Source organism: Pleurodeles waltl, chromosome 7, assembly GCF_031143425.1.
Source record: "Pleurodeles waltl isolate 20211129_DDA chromosome 7, aPleWal1.hap1.20221129, whole genome shotgun sequence".
NCBI lineage: Eukaryota > Metazoa > Chordata > Amphibia > Caudata > Salamandridae > Pleurodeles > Pleurodeles waltl.
In genome coordinates this window covers 937,699,835-937,722,428 of record NC_090446.1, presented here as the reverse complement: position 1 = coordinate 937,722,428, position 22,594 = coordinate 937,699,835, and the positions used below count along the sequence as shown (strand labels likewise).

The 22,594-nt window shown below is 44.0% G+C and overlaps 1 protein-coding gene across 1 annotated transcript in view; it reads left to right on the top strand.

Annotated features, from left to right (window-relative positions):
• The window catches only part of LOC138245756 (hepatitis A virus cellular receptor 1 homolog), a 133,422-nt gene that overhangs the window by 5,567 nt on the left and 105,261 nt on the right, over positions 1-22,594 (top strand). The window contains exon 2 of the mRNA XM_069199637.1: positions 18,239-18,583. Within this exon, the coding sequence (XP_069055738.1) occupies positions 18,239-18,583 (345 nt within the window). The remainder of the gene's footprint in view (positions 1-18,238; positions 18,584-22,594) is intronic.

Genomic DNA, 22,594 nt, shown 5'->3' with positions numbered 1-22,594 from the left:
TAAGAGGGGTTAAGTATGCTTCCGGGTCTTGTACGTAGAGTGCCATATCATCTGCATAGAGAGATATGGCCGGAGGTGGAAGCGTAAACGCAATGCAGCGGAGGTATATCCCTGATGGATAACGCATGGCGGGGGCTCCCGTGCCAACGCGAACCGAATCGGCGACAATGGACACCCCTGGCACAGTGACCCTGTTTATGAGTGCTGCTACCATCCACCAGCAACCATCGAAGCAAAGTACAGCCTAAACCTCTTGGCAAGTTCCTAACTTGTTAGCCACTATTTGGACATTTTTGGAGACAGATCACAAGCCACCTCTCCCCCAACAGAATGGAGGATGTGATACTATTGATCGAAAAGTCTGGACTGTCTGGTGAACACTAAAGCACTGAAAAGCCGAGCAAAAAGAAAAGAAGTCTCCCCTTTAGTGCATTTATCCAGTGCTTGCAGCCGCTCCTCCTGGGTAATAAGGGCTATATATAAATGCTGTTGCATACAGTGCAATTTGCCATTTTATGTCCATTTCTGTTAATTTGTCGTTTTCTACAAGCCCATGTGAAAAGAGAAAAACCCACCCCTTTATTGGGTTTATATAGTGCTTGCTACACTCCTCATGGGTAATAACTGCTGTATAGAAACGCCTTTGCATACACTACAATTTGCCGTTTTCTGTCCTTTTCTGCCAATTTGTCATTTTCTGCAAACCCATTTAAAACGAAACAAATATACCCTTTATTGGGTTTATATAGTGCTTGCTACCCCTCCTCGTGGGTAATAAGCACTATAAATAAATGCAATTCCTTACAGTACAATTTGTCATTTTCTACCTTGTTTTCTTAGAAATTCCAATGGGTATCAGTCGAGTTGGGAGGGGCCAGAGATCACCTTTAAGTTCAGATGGTCTCTCACATCCCAGTCCTAATCGGCAACCATTAGCTCTACTTTAAAACAATAGTGAAGGCTCAAACACATTGCCCTGCACAGCGAGACCCCCCACCGTGGGGTGTGTACCTTAGGATCTTGTGAATCACCAGCTACCTCCACTTCTTCCTGAGGAAACACTCCATAGCAGCAGGAGATGCTGAACCTGTCTTTTAAAGGAAATGAAGGGCCTTCTCCGACGCAACTTCCCGAACAGTGTTCTGCACTCTGTGAGCTTTCCGTGAGGCAAGTTCCCCCAGGCCAGGGGGGTGGAGGGGTGGGGTACTGGAGCCCTTTTAGCCCAATGGGCATTGCACGCCTGAGCTCATCTACGCAAACGCCAAACGGAAAGGTGGGTGGATTCACAGACATATATGAAGATAACTGGGTAGTTGCGACTCCTCCATTAGGACGATGGTTTATTATCATTTTGTTTGTTAAAGGATCGGGCCATGGTAGATGACGACAATGAGTGGAGTGCACTGTGCATTCCCCTCAGTGCGCATGTATGCTTGGCCAGCCATCTCGGGCGCAGTAGGCTCTCTCCAGCCCAACAACACAGTTGGCGGGTTGGAGAGAGCATACACTGGCTCCCCGTCTGCCTGGGAGTACTCTGAGCCAATCCTAATGCTACTTTGAGCATCGTCAGGATTGGCAGCGGGGCAGGCTGGGACCCTGTGCCTGCAGCGACGGGAGAGGAGCGGCGCAGCGGAGAAGCAGGTAAGTGATTTGTTTTACTTTTTTTTTTTGTAATTTGTCCCCCCACGTGTGCCACCCCTTCACCTCCCACGCTGCCCCACCCCAACAAAGCCCCGCGAGCCACTCCAGTAACTGGGTGGGGATCACTGATATGACTATAAAACTACCACCTGGCTATGCGGGATAGAGGGGATCAGAGGAGAGCAACACTAGGGCGTGGTGGGAGTTTGGTTTTTGTCTTTTGAGGGTTATTTTTGACTAGACAACTCATTTCAAGCAGGGCGGAAAATTGCCTTCCCCACTTAGTTTGCAAAATGTGTTAATAAATCACCGGCAAGCACCCAGGTCTAATTGAGCCACCAGCCTCCTTGGACCACTGCAGCGAATACCATGAGAATCAAACTTGATTCTTAAAACTGTGCAACTGGGTGTTCTCTGCCACTTTGCTGGGTGTCAACTGGTGGAACACCATAAAGGGTTTCCCACTAGAGAGCCGACTAACGCTGCTGGTTTTCACACAGCAGTGCACACCAAGACTGTGCAGATTGTTACACAAAGGTGCTGCCCAAAGGCGTCCTGGAAGCCAAACACGACTCCCAGGTAAGACCAGATTATCTCCTAACACTGTTCTGGGTGGCACTAGTGTCTGTTTGGGATCACTCTAGGGTCTATGGTAACAGGGTCACTGTAGGGTCCTGCTAACACTGTGCTGGGTGTCACGCTAATGTTTGTTGTGGATCACACTAGAGGTTGGCAAGCCAAGAAATGAATAGGGAGCGCGAACCCAAGAGCCTGGCTTGGCTCCAAGATCCCATGCACCAGTCGAGCTGTGAAAATATTTGAAACCTAAATCATGCAACAAACATTGTGTGAAAATATGATAGTCTCTTTACAATAAAAAGAAAACGATTTCTTTCACATGCAGAAGCATTTCACCTTAAGACATCAGAATATTTTTGTACAGTGCACATCCTGAATTCACATTTTGGAAGTTGGTCTCATATATGATGAGAAAAAGGAGTCTCTGTAAAATGAAACATTTGCCAGGATAACAAAATTTGATCGAGCGGGGAAGCCAGGATTGGTCCCAGGTTTTCTGGTTTCACATAAGTAATTCACCCACTATATGGCTACCTCTTATTTTTAATACCAAAGGTTTATGCTTTGTTTTTAATTCTTGGCCCATAATGGTAGAGTGTGGGTTGCAGGCTGAAGCCACATTACATCGCGGCTAGTTTTGGGCTCGATACTCTAAGAGGAACTCAAGGTGAGCCAGAGCCAGGTCTCTGACTCGAGGATTAAGAGGCTCACCCACTTCTATATCAGACTAAGGGCCAGATTTACAAAAAAGTGGCACAACAGCTGTGATGCGCCACTTTTCTTCCACCCCCCCCTAATGACACCATGTGTACGCTGTATTTACAATACCATGGTGCTTGTTCAGACAATAGGGTCGGACGCTATTGTGGTACTTTGCAGGATTAGCGCCATAAATTGTGGCGCTAATCCTGCAAAGTAAAGGGAGGCCCATTGAAAGTAATGGGCGCATCATGTTAACAACTGCTCTGAGGCTTTAAAAATGACACTAAAAATGGCACAGTGGAATGTTGTAAATTTTACTGAACCATTTTTATGGGCCTCCCTGCTGGGGAATGCCCCCCCTTGCATACATTATGCCTGGTGCAGGCATAATGTGGCGCAAGGGGTTACAAAGTGGCGCAATGCAAGCATTGTGCCACTTTGTAAATATGGTGAAGGAGAATGGCCTCCTTAACGCCACATTAGTGTAAAAAGAGAATGACGCTAGTGTGATGCTAAGAGGCTCTAGGGCCTTGTAAATCTGGCCCGAAGTTTATACAGTGCCACTGAAATTATGTAATTATGCAACAGTGGTGTTTCTGTATAATTATGGTTTTGCCACGTTTGCCACCTAATTCATAATTTGCTAGATTTTAACAAGAAAAAATGCTTTTAGCTCAAAAGGATCAAAACTTACAAAAAAATTGTGTTATTAGTTTCTGTGCAGTGGCAGGCCGTTAGCAAAAGTTGACTAGTCTACTTTCAGTTCTTTATTGCTGCATGTGGTTATTAGGCAGGTACTAATGAGGTGAAGTCTTTCCACAGATAGTGTTACCATGTGTAAAAATGAATAGATGCACTATGAGCAAACATAGAAAGTGAGATCTATTATGAAAAATGAGCTGCTCTCAGGGCAGCTGTGAATTCATGCTGCCATGGGGGCAGCACATTCAACTGAAATAAGGTGCTGCTGCTTCAAAGCTGCTCAGTGTTTCACTGTGCAGGTGGCAACCCGGCTGCACTTTTAAGACAGATTAGAGATTCCCTTGCAGGTGGGTGCAGTGAGTGACTGCACCTGCCTGCAAGGGGATGTTGAGCCCCTACAGAGAGCTTCCATCAGTGGGTGCACTGACAATGAGCCACCTTTTTGTGGCGCACTTTCGTCGTGCCCCGGACAGCTTCTTTGCCTTTGCTCCCACACATAACTTGGCACAGGTGCAGAGGCAAAAACATTCCCTCATTTGCATGGGGCCACGGTCCCATGCAAATGAGGTTACGCTCTCTTCAGATAGTACTGGTGCTACATGTGCGCCAGTGCTATCTGTATTATAGCATGGGCCACACTAGCATCTGCAGCCCCTGCTGTAATATTAAAGTGTCCCAGGGTCACACAAAGCTGGCTCAGATGCCCGTTGCACACCAGGGCGCTTTCTGTAAGACAGCCTTTGCTGTTTGAAATTGGGTTACTGGTTGAGGGGGTGAAAACCTACTTTAGCATCAGCCACAATTCCTGTCAGGGTGAAGATACAAGCAAACCCCAAATTAAACTGTACTTAACCCCCAGGTAGCTTGCCACAAAACAGTCAGGCTTAACTTATAGGCAATATTTAAAAGCATTTATGCAACACTTCAAACAGTAATAAAGTGAAAACACAACACAAGAAAAATCCAACACCTATTTAGAAAAATAGAGTACAATTTTATAAATTACTTGACACCAAAATGACAAGAATCCAATAGGACAGGAGATATGCAATTTTAAATGTTTAAGTAAAAATAGTGGCTTGAAGCACAAAGTGTCAACTGTGGTTATCTGACCATGCCAGACCTGGACAAAGACAATAGTAAAGGCCTACGATGATGTAGTGTGGGTTGGGTACAGGAACTCAGCTAGGTCCGCTGATCAAGAGTTCCTTAAATCGTGGTTAAGGAGCGGTGGAGATCCTGCGTTGAGGATGTGTCATGCAACAGAGGAGATGCAAGGTCCTGGTGTGGCGATGCATCACACAGTGGTGGTTGTTGGAAACTGGGAGGCTGTGATATGGTGTCCTGCGTCATCATCTGGAATGCCACCAATGAGGGGTTTAGATGCAAAGTCCTCCGTCGAAGGTGTATCGTGCACCGGCTGGATCAAAGAGTTCGCAGGACTTGCAATGTAGAGTCCTGCATCATCGAGGATGCAGTTGACAAGGGGCCTGAGAAGTGAAGGCCTGTGTCGAGTATGTGTCGCACAGGGGTTCTGATTCAGAGTTTTGTGAGCTGATACATCACCCTGCATCAGTTCTGCTGGGACCACAGCTGGGCTGATAAACCACCTTCAGGATCACTTTCAAAGCTCCAAGACTGGGATGGCACCACTTGGGAGGGTAGGACTCACAGCACACAGAGTCCAGGCGCTGAGTTCAAGGTGGCTGTAGCCTTCTGTCCATGAGGCTCTGGTCAGGAGGCCAGCCAACTAGCCCTTGGAGTCACTTTGGTGGTACTAGGTTCAAGAAGCAGGTCCAGTCTGTCACTCAGGCAGCAGAGTAGCAGGGCAACAGAGTAGCAGTCCTTCTGAGTCTTCCAATAGTCCAGAGGTGTACTGAAGAGTTGGGTCTGAGGATCCATATTCATACCTGGTGCCCACCTTGGAGTAGGAGAATGACCTAGACGTTTGCATTCCCAGAGGTGTTTGGAGTTTCCTGCCTTGTCCCCAGATTGCCTGGGCTCACAACAGAGTAGTGTTAAACCCTTTTTTAGTGCACTCAGTCAGAGCCTTCGTGATGTGCAAGTGTGGTAGGTGACAGCTACCCCCCATGAAGTCAAAGATGGCCCATCCTGCCAACACCTATGGCCCTTTGTTTCACTGTCTGGGAGCAATACACAGGTACACCTAGTCATATGACCCCGGATACAGGCAGCAGACACCAAATTGTTGGGACAAAAAATGGCTACTTTCTGAAAGTGGCATTTTCGGAATTGTGACTTAAAATCTGACTTTGCCATTACAGAGGGCTTCAAATTACAGTTCTTTAGACACCAACTTGACATTCCTACCTGCAGATACCAAACTCAAAATTCTCACCTGCTCCCAAATAAAAGTTAGCACTTATTAAATGTTATAAGTTAATTCAATATAATCCTATGGGAGAGGTAGGTCTTGCAGTGCTGAAAAATTAATTTAAGAGGTTTTCACTACCAGGACATGTAAAAGTTAAAAGGGCACGCCCAAAGTTTTAAATATACTGCATCCTGCCCATTAGGCTGTTTAGGGCATATCCTAGAGGTGACGTGTATGTATTAAAAAGGAAGGTTGAGGCCTGGCAAAAGGTTTGTTTTGCCTGGTCAAATTGGCAGCTTCACATACTGGTTGCAAGATGTCTTTCAAAGTAAAGGTGTTGCTTACGATAAGTGATGCAGGGCACCTTCTTTGCTTCTTTTTCTTTGCTTCACTTAACATATACATAAATGCTTGCCTGTTTGTTTAACATCTTTCTGAATGTTACACACCTGCACCACACCAGGATACTGTCGCTGGTGATAGCCTGCTTTACAAATATACATAACATAACATACCAAAAACAATGCTCTGGAAGTCATACTTCTGGGGATCTGACACTAGGGGGCTAATCTGAGGTTTCCACGAGCCTAACACTGCACTTAATGTCACATCAGCATAGTGAGAATTACAGTGACTGCAATCAAGTCACTTTTAGGAATACTCAACAATGACTATGGATTAAGTCTGCTTAATCACAGTGTACACCAGTTGAAAACAACAGCTGGTGGAATATAAGTACCAAGGAGTACATTTATTTAGTTATCACAAAATAGATGCTGCATAAATCAGTGTTGGGCAGTGCTCAGACTGCTCAGAAAGAGAGGTGCAATAAGGTGTATAGAACAGGGTTTGGGGCATTTGACAGTCCCTAGCCTGATTCTGAAAGCGAAAGACTGCGTCATTCACTGAACAGATATCACAGATGTGTTTCATAGGCAGTTGGCAGTCCAAACAGATAAACGTTGATGTTTCGACCCCTAATGTCCCAAGTTAGCTAGGAGTGAAGATTCAATCAGTGAGCACCCATCTTGGCCCAAGAAGTGTCTGGGGTGAGCACTAAGTTGTTCAGTGCAGAGGATCACCCTATTGAGTAAGATCAAGCGATTTAGCTAAATTCCCACAAGATAGCTAATTGTTCCCAGCACAACCAAGACAACTGCAATTGCTTTCTTGTGGCGCAGTAGAAGATACAGATGTATTTAATCAGAGTGATAGGCTCTGTCCTGCACAATGAATATTCTTGTGTCTACCCCAGGTTGCTTCTCCAGGTGCCACGCCAGGGTGCTTCCAGCACTGTGCTGGGTGGCATGAATACCAGTCCATTATCACTTACTGGTGTCTGATAGCAGGGTTTTACCTAACACCTTAAAACTGGGATGTTTGGCCTACGGGCTGCTTGTAGTCCTCCTGACTTTTACATTTGTCCCACTGGTTAACAGAGGCACTGGGCTTAAAGAGCTAACATCCGTAAAGATTTTAAACAAACGGGCAAGCATTTATTTCTACGTTAAGTGAAGCAAAGCAAAAGAAGCAGGAAAAATGCCCTGCATCACTAATCTTTCGCAACACCTTTACTTTTAAAGACATCTTGTAACCAATATATAAAACTATGGTCATGGGCCTGATTTAAATCCTGGCAGAGGGGAATACTCTGTCACAGACGTAACGGATATCCCGTCTGCCATATTATGATCCCATTATATCCTATAGAGGTCGTGATACAGCTGAGGGAAATCAGTAATGTTTGTGATGGAGTATTCCATCTGCCGAGACCTAAATCAGGCCCGAAGTCTCTTAAAAATGTAGAAAAGTGTATTTCATTTACACAAGCAGAAGTGTTTCACCTTAGTGCATCAGATTAGATCACTAAATTTTTCACAATTTATTAAAAGTATTAGCTTACATATATGAACTTAGAAATATTCACGCCTCCCCACGCCCTGACATCTTTGCCATTAGTAAACAAAGTGGCAAGACAATTGTCAAGGTTTATGCTCTGAGTGGCCTAAGTTCTTATTGTACATCGAACAACATAGTTTATTAATTAAAACACATGAGAAGGTTTTGTACAACTCACATCTTGAACTCATGTATTTCAAGATCCTCTAATATTTAATAATAAATACAAAGTAGACAAAGTGAAATAAAATAATTGCCAGTGATCATACAATTTGGTCATGTGGATAAGCCCATATTGATCCCAGCTTTTCTGATTTCATCTCATGCAATACATCGCCTAGATAGATATTTCTTTCTCCTTGCAACTTTACATCAAAACTTATGTTTTGTTCCTCATTCTTGGTGCAAGAGGTTGCAGCTTGGGTGGCAGAAAAAAGCCACATGAAGGCTTGGTTCATTTTGGCCCTGATTGTCCAAGACAACTTTCTGCTGAGCCAAAGCAAGGCATCTGGCTGGAGCCTTCAGTGGCACACTTACCTCTAGCACATAATGGCAATTAAAGGAGCCAAATACATAGGACGGATATGATTTGACCCTCAAAATAACTCAACAACTCATTGTCCTCCCCGTAAACATGCCACACTTCCCCCACACCCACCTTACACTCTCCTGACACCCACCATGCTGTCTTCAGTGCAGACCTTGGTCAACAACCATACTTTTAGGCCCATGAGAAAATGTTTGTGAGTACCTATGCCGTAAATTAAAAAGTTTCACACAAGATAGCCCACTTTAACCTAACGTCCCCACGGTACTGAGGTACCTGTGACACAGAGGAAAGACATCTGATTGGTTGTAGTCACTATTCTCATACATTTATAAGAAGGTCCTACCCTTTCCTCCTCATTAGGGATTACCACTTGGGTGTGTCAACACTAATTGCCTTGCCTTATTTTGACTGTGCTGGGTGCCACATTTACCAGTCCATTATTGCTGTCTGGTGTCTCATACCAGGCCTTTCACACTAGAGAGCCTGCAAAGACCCTGGTGGTTTCTGTCTATGGTAAAAGTGTGCTTAGTGTCATGCTAGCCTCTATGATAATTCTGTACTGTGTATCATTCTATGATATCCACTAATACTGTGCTCTCTGTCACGCTGTGCACTCTGTACAGTATTAGTGGATACCTTAGTGTAATCGGGTGATATGAAGCATTATGCAACACGGTAAATCCCAGATAACAGTCCCAGAATACCCCCATATGGGTTGCCTATTAGTGAGCCACCTAACACTGTTTTATGCACAATTACATAGAAAATGTTATTGAACTACAGTATCTCAACACAGCCTCAGTCATAAGAGTATTATGCGTGTGGTGGGCAGTTGAAACCAGATTACAGAAACTGGAATGAGGAGGAGGCTAGTAGAAATATCAAATTCAGACTGTAACTAGATTCATATACATTTATTCTCATACACCACACATATCTACACATTCAAACATATTTATAATTTGATGCACTTGGTGATTAACTGATTTAACCATGGAAAAACGCAATAAGTTCCAACGACTGAGGAATGAGTGGTAAGCAACTAAAGAACAAACCCAAGTATGCTCCTTATCTGTGTTCGGTGTTACATTAGGGTGCTGTTGAACACTGTTGGGTGTCGCACGAGGATCCTTCATAACAATGTGTTGATTTTGTGGCACCAGGGTACTGTCGCCCACTGTGCTGGGTGTAGGCCCAGGGTCATGTCCACCACTGTGATGGATCAGGGTGCTGCCTCACACTGTGCTGGCTGCAGCACCAGGGTGCTGTCTCACACTGTGCTAGGTATGACACCGGGGCAGTGTTTCACACTGTGCAGGATGCAGCGCCAGGATGCTGCCCTATACTGTGCTGGGCGCAGCACCAGTATGCTGTCTCACATTGTAATTGCTCTGAAACCAGGGCGTTGTCTCACACTGTGGTAGGTGCAGACCCAGTGCACTGCCTCTCATTGTGCCGGGAAAGACCAGGGCGTCGTCTCACCCCTTGCTGCTTGTAGCACAAGTGCTATGTCACACCCTATCCTGGACCAGGATACTGTTTCATACTGTGCTGGTTGCAGCACCAGGGCGCTGTTTCACACAGTGCAGGATGTAGTACCGGGGCACTGTCTCCCACTCCACTGGGTGTAAGACCAGGACATTGTGCTAGGTGTAAGACCAGGGCACTGCCTCACACTGTGCTGGATGCAGCACCAGTGTGCTGGCTCACGTTGTGATGGCTGAAAGATCAGGGCGCTATCCCACACTGCTGAGTGCAGCTTCAGTGCACTGTCTCGCAGTGTGGTGTGCAAGACCAGATGGTTGTCTCACACCTTGCTCCTTGTAGCACCAGTGAGCTGTCTCATACTATGCTGGACCACAATGCTGTCTCCCACTGTGCTGGGTGCACAACCAGATGTCCGGATTACACTAGAAGGAGCCTGGTACTCACACACCAAATTATGTGTTTACTGTAAAGACAATACACACAGGCTAATAATGAATGGCTCTGTTAAACGCTGGGCAAATTATGGTTATTTGAAGTACGTAATAAAGGCACGTCATCAATATGGCAATGAAAGCCTTCTCATGTCTTTTGAGGTGTGGTATGAGATATGTCTTCCAATACCTGCTGCTCTCTCATGGTTTGACCGATAAAAACCTGTCTCTTCTGCTACCAGAGACTACAGTGCTCATTGAAGCCAAGTTCAAGGGGCACCAAACCTCTTTTTAGGGTTGAGTCTGCGAGAGCATGCGCTGGCACATGTGCTTGCTTGCGAGACACTGTTGCCTACAAAAAGGGCTTGCAGTACGCCCATTGCTTACCATTTGCTAGCTTCTTGTCACTGTTTTGGTAGCCTCCTTAATTGATCAGTACAGGCAAAACGTCATTTCCAGTCATTTCTGTGGAACAGAGACCAAGGAGCACAGAATGATTCAAGTTAATCCCTGCCCGTCCACTGCTCTTGGCGTGATTGGGGTGCTATTTCTTTCTCCCCTGCCTGCTGCTCCCTATATAGCTCTTTCGCATTTTTCTTGTTTTTATTATCTCTGCTTGAGTACGATATCTTCCTTGTACTAAAAACATTCATACATATTTGCATTTTACATTAATTAGCATGTAAGGTGTTTGCACATTTTCATCTCCTTTTCTACTTTTTTCCACCTGTCCGGGAGGCAGTAGCCAACCCATAGGAGACAGTGGCTTACCTCCCCCTACCCTTTGTCGGCAGCAACAAAGGGGCAGGTAGCCTGGAAAGCATGAAAGCACGCCAGGCAACAAATTTGAAAGGCCCAATGAGGAAGAAGGGGGCAGGCTTTCAATGCAGCCTAAAGGCGACCGGGACAAGCGGTCCTCCTCATTGTCGGCTTCCAGAGTCATCCCACCCATCCACAGCAAACTACTGAGAGCGTCTCAGCCGCCAGGAAAGAGGTGTGCGGGGGAGCTACTGTGATAAAAAAAAAAACTAACATCACACGAGGACATGGACACTCGAGGGCAAACAAAGGGGTAAGAAATGGTCAGCACAGGACATGCTACTTGCAGTCCAGGCATGGCCTCAGGGCTGTGAACGCCAGACGTTCGGTAGCAAGGGAAGCCTCGAAGCCACCACCCGCTGTACCAAGTAAACAGCAGAATAAGCTGCCATGACATGTGATGGAAAGTGATTTATGGTCAACCAATAAAGAGATGTTATGGCTGTGAAGAAGCTGCATGGCAAGTTATGAAATACGAACGTGTGCAATAAAAGTAAAGACGTTCATTGAATGACCAATTAGGAGCAAAGGACATCGATGTACAAGATACCACAGAGATGAACCTATTCATGACCAATGCTATTGTAAATGTTCATAAACTGCGGCCACTCACATCAAAAAGGTATTTTTGTCCATAATTGACGGTAAAAGGGAGAAGGGCGAGAGCGCCCACTGGAAGATCACACATCTGTGGAAGGGGGGGGGGGGGGGGGGTATATACACCTTTTATTTGATGTAACCGTCCACGTACGTTGCCTTACGTGGCCAAACACATTCATTTCATTTTAATGCAGTTCAATTAAGTGTAATGTGTTTGCTCATCTTCGTGTTTCTATCTCACACAATCGAGACCTCTTGACTTTGCTAATGCTTATTTCTTTGGTGGGGCTGACAGTAAAACATCTTTGCTTTAGTAGAATATGTCTGTTCATTTGGGGGAGGCCCTTTACCATATGTTGGTGTGGTATGCAAAAGTTTCGTTCTACAACCAGATGTCCTCGCGCGCAAAGGTTTTATGTTGATGTGGCTCCCTCTAGTAGTAATAACAAGCATTGGCAAAGCTGATATACTCGCCTATGTAAGGGCTATTGGCTTTGCCAATGTGTTTTAGCTATGTTGTACACCAGCATGGATGCTGTTCAGCATGACTAGAAGTTAGTGGTGTGGAGGACAGTGGCGCAGAGCGTTGTAGAGTGGAGTGGCGTACAGTGGAGAGTCATACAGTGGAGGGGCATGGAGTGGAGTAGTGTGTCACAGAGTGGAGTGCCATAGAGTGTTGTTGAGTAGAGTGGCATAAAATGGATTAGAGTGGATTGGTGTAGAGTGAAGTTGTGGAGTAGAACAGAGTAGTGTGTCATAGAGTAGAGTGGCTTGGGGTAAAGTGGAGCAAAGAGGTGTGGAGTGGTGTTAAAGGCAGCGGCCACAAATTTCAAGGGAAGGGGTGGTGGGGGACTGTGAGGGAATCAAAAATAATAATAAAAAAAGACTTACCTCTTTCCATCGCTGCAGCTGTCCTCTCCTGCCACCTCGCTCGTCCTCGTTGCCTGTTCTGGTGTCCCAGCATCTGCTGGGACACCAGCACAGGCTCCCCAGCAATCCTGGTGCTGCTTACATGCTATGCATAGCATGTAAGCAGCACCAGGATTTGAACTGAGCGGCAGTGATTGCCGCTCAGGCAAGCCTGGGGTCTATGCTGTTTCTCCAGCGGGCTTGGAGAAACCTAAGTGTGCATGTGAGTTTGGCCAGCCTCAGACGACCGGCCAAACACACATGTGCATTTAGTGCACTCTCCCCTCCTCCCACCTCCCGTGGCCCAGCCCTGTCCCTCCCTGCACTGCTGTGCCAGAAGCAGAAAAATAAGTTGATAGAAAACTATTGTTTTATTTTTCTGCTTCTGGCAAAGCCAGTGGGGCGAAGCTCCATCGCCACTGAGAAGAAGATGCCCCTGGTAAAAGGAGTAGTATAGTGTGGAGTAGAGTGTTGAAGGGTGTAGAGGGGACTAGAATGCCACAAAGTGGTGTGGTACAGGGCAGAGTAGATTGGAGTGTGGCATAGAGTGGAGCAGAGGGTTGTAGAGTGGACTAGAGCGGCATAGAGTGGAGTGGCATTGAGATTCATAGGCTGAGTGTCGCAGTGTGGAGTGTTGTAGAGTGAAGTGTTGGGAGAGTAGAGTGTTGTAAAGTAGAGTTTCTTAGAGTAGAGTGTTGTGTCATACAGTGAAGGGTTATAGAGTGAAGGGTTATAGAGTAGAGGGTTGAAGAGTGTCATGGAGTGGAGTAGAGAGGAGTAGATTGGAGTAGAGTGGGATGGAATAAAGTGGAATAGAGTGCCATAGAGTGGACTGGATAGAGTTGAGTAGAGTGGCATAGAGTGGAGTACTGTAGGGTTGCATAGAGTGGAGTAGAGTGACAGAGTGGAGTAGAGTGTTGTGGAGTGCAGTGTCACAGAGTGGAGTTGCATATAGTGGAGTAGAGTTGAGTGTCATAACACAGAGTGGAATAAAGTGTCATATAGTGGAATAGAGTAAAGTGGTGTAGAGTGAAGTACAGTGGAGTAGAGAGGCACAAAGGAGAGTGGCATAGAGTTAAGTGGCTTACAGTGTTGTGGATTGGTGTAGTGTGTCATAGAGTGGCCTAGAGTGGAGAGGTGTAGAGTAAAGGGGTATAGAGTGGAGGGACATAGAGTGAAGAAAAGTAAAGTGTCATAGAGTGGAGGGGCATAGATTGTCGTAAAGTGAAGTGTTGTAGATTGGAGGGGCATAGAATGGAGGGGAATAAAGTAGAGGGGTATGGAGTGGAGGAGCAAAGAGTGGAGGGTCATTGATTGAAGAGGCATAGAATGAAGGAGCGCAAAGTGGAGTAAAGTGGCATCGAGTCGGAAACTGGAGTGTCGTACAGCAGAGTGATGTAAAGTGGAGTGTTGCAGAATGGAGTGGCACAGATTGGAGTGGCTTAGAGAGGAGTAGATTGACCGAGAGTGAAGTGGCATTGAGTGTCACAGAGAGGACTGTTGTAGAGTGGAGTGGGGTAGAGTGGAGTAGAGTGCATAGAGTGGCATAGAGTTAAGTGGAATACGGTGAGGTAGAGTGGAGTCAAGTGTTGTAGAGTGGAGTACTGTAGAGTCGAGTGGAGTAGAGTGAATTGGTATGGTGTGGCATAGTGTGGAGTAAAGTAAAAGAGTGTAGTGATGTAGTGTGGAGTGTTGTAGAGTGGAGTAAAGTGGTGTGAAATGTAGTAGAGTGGAGTGGTATAGACTGTCATAGAGTGGCATGGAGTGAAGTGGCATAGAGTGTTGTAGAGTGGAGTGGCAGATAGTGGAGTGGCATACAGAAGACTAGATTGGCCTACAGTGAAGTGGCTTTGAGTGTCATAGAGTGCTGTAGATTGGAGTGGTATGGAGTGGCGTGGAGTAGAGTGACAGAGTGGAGTAGTGTAGAGTGCAGTAGAGTGACAGAGTGTCATAAAGTAGATTGGGTGGGATACAGTGGTATGTCAGAGAGTGGAGTGTCATAGATTGAAGCTAGAGTGGAGTGGAGTGGCAAAGAGTTGAGTGGAGTGGCATAGAGTGGAGTAGAATAGTGTGTTGCAGAGTGTAGTGGCGTAAAGTGGAGTGGTGTAGAGTTAAGTGGCATAAAGTGGAGTGACAGAGAGGAGAGGACTGAGTGGCATAGAGCTGAGGAGAGCAAAGTAAAGTGGCATAGAGTAGCATAGAGTAGCATTGAGTTGCATAGAGTGGAGTGGCACAGAGTGTCATTGAGTGGAATGATGAGTGTTGTGGAGTGGAGTGCCGTAGAGTGGACTAGAGTGGAGTAGAGTGTCAGAGAGTGGAGTGTTGTAAAGAGGAGTATGCATGGTGTGATAGTGCACTGCCATTACATACAACACATTTTCAGTTGAAATGACCAATAGATTTGAACAGACCTACAGTTTTACTGTCAAAACTATGCAGGACAAAACAATATGTGGAAATGGCATCACCTAGCGTACTGATTTGTTTTGATCGAATTAAAATGTTGGTTTCCACCACACTTGGGAATTACAAAAAATGGCCTTAGTTTGTGCTTTCTTAATTCTCATATAGTCTAAAATATTTGCACAGTTCATTTACACACATATGTTTTGCTGTGTGCTAGAAAAAAGCTGCTCCTTTTTGTCAGATAAATTCTCTCAGTTTGAAGTTAGAGAAAGCAAAGTAAACACAGAGCTCCCTCAGAAGACAGAGCCTGACATTTGACCTCTGGCTTGGAATGCACAGCAAATATTTCAAGATAAGTACAAAATGTAAAGACCTTTTCACAGAAAGGAGCACTCATGGAATAGTGCAGTAAACAGGCTATTCTCTACCGGAGCGACAAAGACATGCTAGGCAGCCTAAAAAAGTAAAGCCAGCAAATAGAAAACAAGAGAATGTGAGTTACAAACCGCAAAGCCAATGGTAAGTAATGGCCGAACGCAGTCTTAAGTCAGCATTCAAAATGTCTCTAAGAAGTCTTTAGAAACCAGACAGCTGCACTGTCTGGTAGGCTTCAACATAAAAACTGACATTGCAAAGGGTCTCTATCGAGCCTATATTCATGTTCTTAACTTTGAAGGCAAAAACACTGACGATTTCTGAGCAATGACTGTACTCCATCTCAGGGATGTTGTTCATGTTTACTTTTGACATCTTTTATATCATCATTATTTGCTTTTTTGTGTTTTTCCAGGATCCTTCTGTAATTGTGTGGCATATCACTCTGGTATAGTGCTGCGTACTGTGAACTGAGTGGCCTCTAGATGTCAGTGTGAGTTCAGGTTATGGGTTGGTACTTAGAGTGGAATACAACTGAGAGCTGGGATGTTAAAGCTGAGGGCAGTATGTGTTTCTCACAGTGCCTGGCGAAAACTCATACAATTGTTCAGAACAAGTGCTCATGCAATTCTTGGCCTCCCTGCAGGTTGCACAGTGCAATAATCCCTAATTGTAATTGTGATTGTATGCTTATGTATGTGAAGGAAGTGCAGCGCTGTAGAAATATTGACAAAGCGATAGTAGAAAAAAATGCAGTGCCTATAGGTGAGTGGAGTGGATGCGTTCAGCGTGTATTTGGGCAGAGAAGAGAAGAGGATGCAAGAAAATACCTAAAGGACGGATAGTGAAAAGAGAGCGCTGATCAGGAAATACATGAGGTCTGAGATATACAGATGGAACATCTGAGAAAGATGTTGGGAGATAAAGGCCGTACATGTCCAACAGAACAACGGGAGAGGGAAAGTGGTCTGAAGAGAGGAACCATACTCAGAAGAATACTAGCCCTTCCACAGACCTAAGTAATATTTAATCAACATTCTCATATTTTCAGAGTTGAAACATTTTGAATTTTAATTATTCACAATAAAACCATTGTTGCTTCTCCTTTATATGGTAATGCTAACAAGCATTGCCAAAGGTAGAAGGTTTGGCTTGCTGTAGGTGCAGTTATGTTACTGTGTGATAAGTCTGAAAGACATCACAGAACGCGCACAGGGAGGCACCAAGGTAGTGTCAGGTTGTACATATGGGAAGAACAGGCTTTTAGTTTGTTTTAAGCCACGCCCTTAATCTTGTAGGCCACGGGTTTTAGAAAAGGTTCATAGTTAACGCTTCTTAGGCTACTCCCCTTTTCAGAGCCCTTAAAGCCCTGCTGTCAAAGATTGTAGGGGGAATACAGAGTCTTTCTTCTGACACTAGATGTCTTCATACTGTAGGGTAAAAGGCCCGATGGTTCTCTCCTTCGGCTGTTCAGGTTGCAGTGCAACGGGACGCCGATAGGTGGCTCTTCTGCAGGAGGTCATGTCTTACTCAGTGCACATCAGGGCTTTTCTTCCATTATTGTATTGTATTTTAATAGTATTTAGATAGCGCTTACTACCCCTGACGAGGCGTAGAATCACTTTTCGGCGAGTAGCACGCTACTCCGGAACCCAAAAGAAAATTAGTGGTGGATTAGTATAGGGAAATATGAGTACAGTTTTAGTATTATTATGAGTTATTTTGAGTTGCGGATATGTGAGTTTGTTAGTTAGATTGACTGGAGTAATGGAGGGGTGGAGGAGGGAAGAATCCAGAAGTGTTAATTGGGAGTATATAGTAATAGGATTTAGGCTTGGGATGAGTAAAGGGGGGATGGAGGAGGGAAGAGTCTGTTGAGAGAGTTAGGAAGATCATAGTAGCACTAGGGGTTTTGGATGAGTTAAAGGTGAGATAAATGAGGGAGAATTTAGTAGGGTTGTTTGGGAGATCATGGTAGTAAACTGAGGTTTGGGTGAGTTAGATGTGGAAGTGGAGGGAAGAGCTTAGGCAGGGTTATTTAGGGGATGAAAGTAGTAGAGTGGATTTGTGATGAGTCAGAGTGGGAATGGAGGATAGATTGATAAGAGACATGACATGGTGATAGGTAGACACATACATACCCACATGAATACACACACATATACACACATGTATGTACATACATATTTAAACTGTGAGTAAATATACATTAAACAGGTTTAAAGAGTATGTGTGTAGTTTATTGTTATGACATAGTGGCGATATATATAGTTCTTTAGAAAATATGTAACTAGAATATACACATAAGATGAAAAATATTTATCAAACATATGCAGTTCATAGCTGTTTGAATGTGGTGGTTATGAAGAAAAGAGCCAACTCTTGAGTAGTCTTCTGAAGACAAGATAGTTATCTGTGGATCATATAGGTGGGGGTAATGAATTCCATAGTTTGGCGTCAATATCATTCATCCTACAAATTCATCTAACACAATCCCAGGATATGACACAGCATTTGACATGGCCACTGTTCTGGAGACAACAGTGACAAAGTATGCCCTGATCTACATAAAGGGTATCTTCTAGTTTTCATGGTTTATGCATCATCTTCAGATGGATAACAATTTACAGTCCTTGGCCTATATTTGGGTGATTGCAATCAAATAGTTGCAGGAAAGGAGAAAGGTCTCTCGGTACCCTTTGCAAATGGAGTGACTAAATTTAGTTATCATGTATTTCTCTAGTATCGCTTATCGCTATGAGCCAACCCCTCTAATCCTTCATTATTGCATCTGTTTTGCAGGAATCCCTGTTTCGGGGTCAGTGGTGCGAGGAGTTGTGGGGCGGCCTGTCACATTGCACTGCACATACCCTCTTACAGCATCCGCGGACGTCACCTCCATGTGCTGGGGACGTAAACACTGCCCTTATTCGGGGTGCGACACTGAAATCCTTCGCACCGATGGTCGGAAGGTGACATGGAGTAAATCCGCCAGATACCAGATGAAAGGGAACATTGCAGAGGGGGACGTGTCTCTGACTATTGAGGATGTGAATTTCTCAGACACGGCGACGTACTGCTGTCGCGTGGAGATCCCAGGCTGGTTTAATGACAAAAAACGCGAGCAGACTTTGGAGGTGGATGCAGGTGAGCTCTGAAAGTCAGGTATATCAATTAGACTTGATAGAGCGGAACGTGGTAACGATTTACCTGCGTTCGGACGCTCTTTAGGTCGATGAATCTTTTGACTAAGTGGGAACTCTCTGTACTCTTAATCGATCAATCACCTTTTATCGATAATCAATAACGAACATAAGCAACACCTTGAACAACATAACATTTAACAATTAATCCAGAATACATTTCGGCGAACCCTGACCTTTCAGCCAGGAATAACCACACCAGTTTATTGCAGAGTTAGTGAAATTATTTCCCTATATTAACAAAGCTAGCACAATATAGATGTGTCTCAACACCAAATGATAGACATATATGAACATTAATAGCTGTCCATAACGTCGAAACAAGTGTAATCTATTAAGCATTTGAATCACAAGGCATTCGATAATGGCAATGCAAAGCACTAATACGATAATCTGTAATGAACTAATTGCGTACATTTAGTCAGCATAACAAGATCTCAAATTGCATCGTGCGACATATGGAATCCTCGTCTAACCTCAAATTAGCATCAGCATGTGGGACTTCATGCAAAACAATTTGGCAACATCAATTTGGAAAACTCCTAACTAGGGCTCTTACCAAAATCAGCAGTTGGTTACCTAAAAGAAACACAATGCAATTTTACAATTTCCTTTCATAATTACCAATTCCGATCAGCAATCAATGAAGTCTTCGTCGCACAGGTACCGTTTCTCGATCAGCATGGGACGGGACAAAGGGGCAGGGGTGAACGGGGCAATTGCCTCACGGCAGCAAGTTAAGACTACTACTTCATGCAAAGGGGCAAATCAAAGTTAAAGTCTCTAGGGCAAGAATCATTAAAGTCTATTTCTCTCGATTAGAGAAAGCATCAAAGTCTCTCAAAATGGCGTCGCAGCAAAGTGGGCCATAGTAGCTACAAAGTCAAAATGGCGGGATGTCCGAAGATAGAGAGAGCTTTCCTCTCGTGCACCTGGGTTTTATAGACAACAGTTCAAGTCCAGTAGGGTCTCCATTGGTGGGTTCATAGGTTAGCTTCAAATTGACCAATCAAAAACGACAGATCTCAAGCTTTTACTTAAGCATACATTATCCTTGGAGATGGGTACGTAATTTGCAACATTGTCACTCGATTAGCTTACTCTCAGAGCCTCCATTGTCCGCACCTGCAAGTCGACCTTGAATTAAAGAGAAAATATGCCGGCTGGCACTAACTTTAAGATAAGCATGTGAACAGTTTCTGTGGAAAAGTACAGCTTCAAGCAAGAATACACGTTTTAATAGCACAGTGGAAAAATACGAGCATCTAAACCGTGAGACCAGGCAACTAGGCCAAAGCCTCCGCTAAAGTAATGCTAAGCTAAAACATTTCAAACAAGCAAATCGTAGCACACGTTTATGATTATGTCGGATTAGTGCAATTCTAATACACCACGTTATATAAAGCACGCATATAAATGATGGCAAACTACTCTGAGGGCACATTTTGTCCCCGTACAATCTTTATTAGTTCGGTTAATATCACACATGATTATTTCAGCACTACGTTTATGCGTTAATAAATCAAAACCTTCATTTTCTGCTTCATCAATCCCTCCTCTGATGACTACTTGTCATCACACAAATTTAGCCCACACATTTTATCCCCTTAAAATTCTGTCAGCTCCCTTTTCCTTTTAGTTCCCCTAGTTTGTGCTTTATATTCTTCTGCCATTCTTTTCATTATTTTCTCCTCCTTTCTTCTTTTAATTCTTTCCATAATCATTATTATTCCCCTTTTTATTCCCCAAATTCCAAATACACAAATTATCACTATTAATATTCCTTCTATTATTTTCAATAATATTCCATTCCAAATTCCCCCAATCCAATGTCCCACTGAAGCAAGTCCCTTTCCAACCTTCTCCCACACTCCTGGTTCTTTCAGTTCTTTCAAATCTGCACTTTCTTTTGTTAGATTAGCAAGCATAGTTTTAATTTTCACACTATTATCAGGTATATAGGTGCAGCAGTGACGTGCACCAATCATTTTGCAAACGCCTCCATCCTTTGCTAAAAGAATGTCTAAAGCAAGCCTATTTTGAAGAGTCATAGCTCTTTCTGCTGCAAGTTCAGCATCCATCAGGATTATAGCACCTGAAAATTTTGTCAGCATGTTATCCACTATAGTAGACAACTTCCTTATTTTGATGGAATTCAGCACAACTCCCAATGAAGGAATCATAGCTCCAAATATATCGCCTACCACAGCAGCTGCGGTCTCTCTTTTCTGGATACGATGGGATCCAGGTGTCTTTTCAATCATCGATATGTCATCCAGTTGATAAACCTTTGGAAACACTATACCCAAATAACATCTCCCCCACCATCCCTTTGGAAGACGATAATAGGCATTATGCCCACAAATATAATACACCCCTGGAATGACAGGGTCAAGTCCGTCCATCATGAATGTCCATTTGGCCTTAAAAATAAACGTATGTTTGCATTCACTCGCTCCTACAAAAATATTATCATAGTAAGATTCACCTCGATATATACAAAACTTCCCTACATGCCAAGCATCTAAAGCAATTTTCCCTTGTGTCTTTATAGCAGCAAAATCATAATTATCTACTGAAGTCCTCTTGTATAGCTCCTTTTCTAATTTCGCTTTCATTTGAGCCCTTCTATCATCTGTGCGATCTAAAAAGCTTATTTCTACAGCAGAGACGGAGCAAGTAAGGTTCTCCCTATGAGCATGAGCCGTTTCAAAAGGTTGCATTGGCTCGAAAAAGTCCCTCATAATTTTGTAATCCCAATATTTAGCAGTCTCGCTTAGCTGCGCTATTATAGGAACATAAGCAAAGGTAACATCATAATTTGAGAAAAAATACTGTATATTAGATTGACCATAAAACCTAGACATTACTATACTACATGTAATCCCATATGTAAGAGGCATGTGGTGATAAGTCACCCCTTCCTTTACTGATGTCGGTATCTGGGTACACACATAACAATCTTTCGCATCCATAGTCTCAACATACTCTGTTAGTAAGCGATAGAAAACGTTATACGAAAGCTCTTTCTTATCGTGCAAGAGCCTCTCATCCATTGCTAATCTTTTCAATGGTGTTAGTTCAGTGACAGTAACAGGAACAATAGTAGAAGCAGCAATAGTCTTATTCTCACCCTTTCCATGCATCCCAAACACAATTGCCATTATTATTAGTACACATGTTAGTACCAAGCCTATACACACGTATTTACAATATTTCTTTCTATTATTCTGCATAGCGTACCTAGGCATGATCTGTATAGAATCAGAGAGCTAGAAGCACTTATAAATGAAACTACTTAGCAATTCAGTTACAAAGCTGAACGAGCACAATGTTCACACCGTCTTCTTCAAAAGGCCAGTCACTTATCGGTTAGCAGCATTTGTCTCAATTTGGTTTAGCAATGTCTCAGCTGGTTGTTTGTCTCACGTTAGATTGCAGCAAGCAATACTATTTACTACCGTTTCAATCAACAGAGTCTATGAAACTTTTCTTTTCTATTGGTATCTCTTCTTCTTCTTCGTTCTCGATGCTTAGAGATACAAACTCATCAGTCCAATCATCGTTTACTGCATATGCCCATTCAGGACCGGAATACCTCCTGTTTGGTATCCTTTTCCTTTTCAATTTTGCTTCTCTTTTCGATTCTGCTTCGCTGGCACTCTCCTCCTTCGCCAAGTCTTTTTCTTCACTTGACGATTGTTCCACGAGAGCCACTTCCTTTCTTTTCTCTTTCACTTTTGGCCTTCCTCCTTCGTTCAAACCTTCTTTACCCTTTTCTTTTATCGGTGAGATACTTAGTCTTCTTTTTGCACCGTGTCCGTTTGATGGACCTGCGATCCTTTCTGTAGAGGTTTGAGCTCTTTCGTTCTGCTCTTCTTTGTCCCCACCTTCAGGGGAATCAGTCACGTTTTCCTTTTCTTTTTCTGTATCGTCTGTTTCTGAAAAAGTCCCC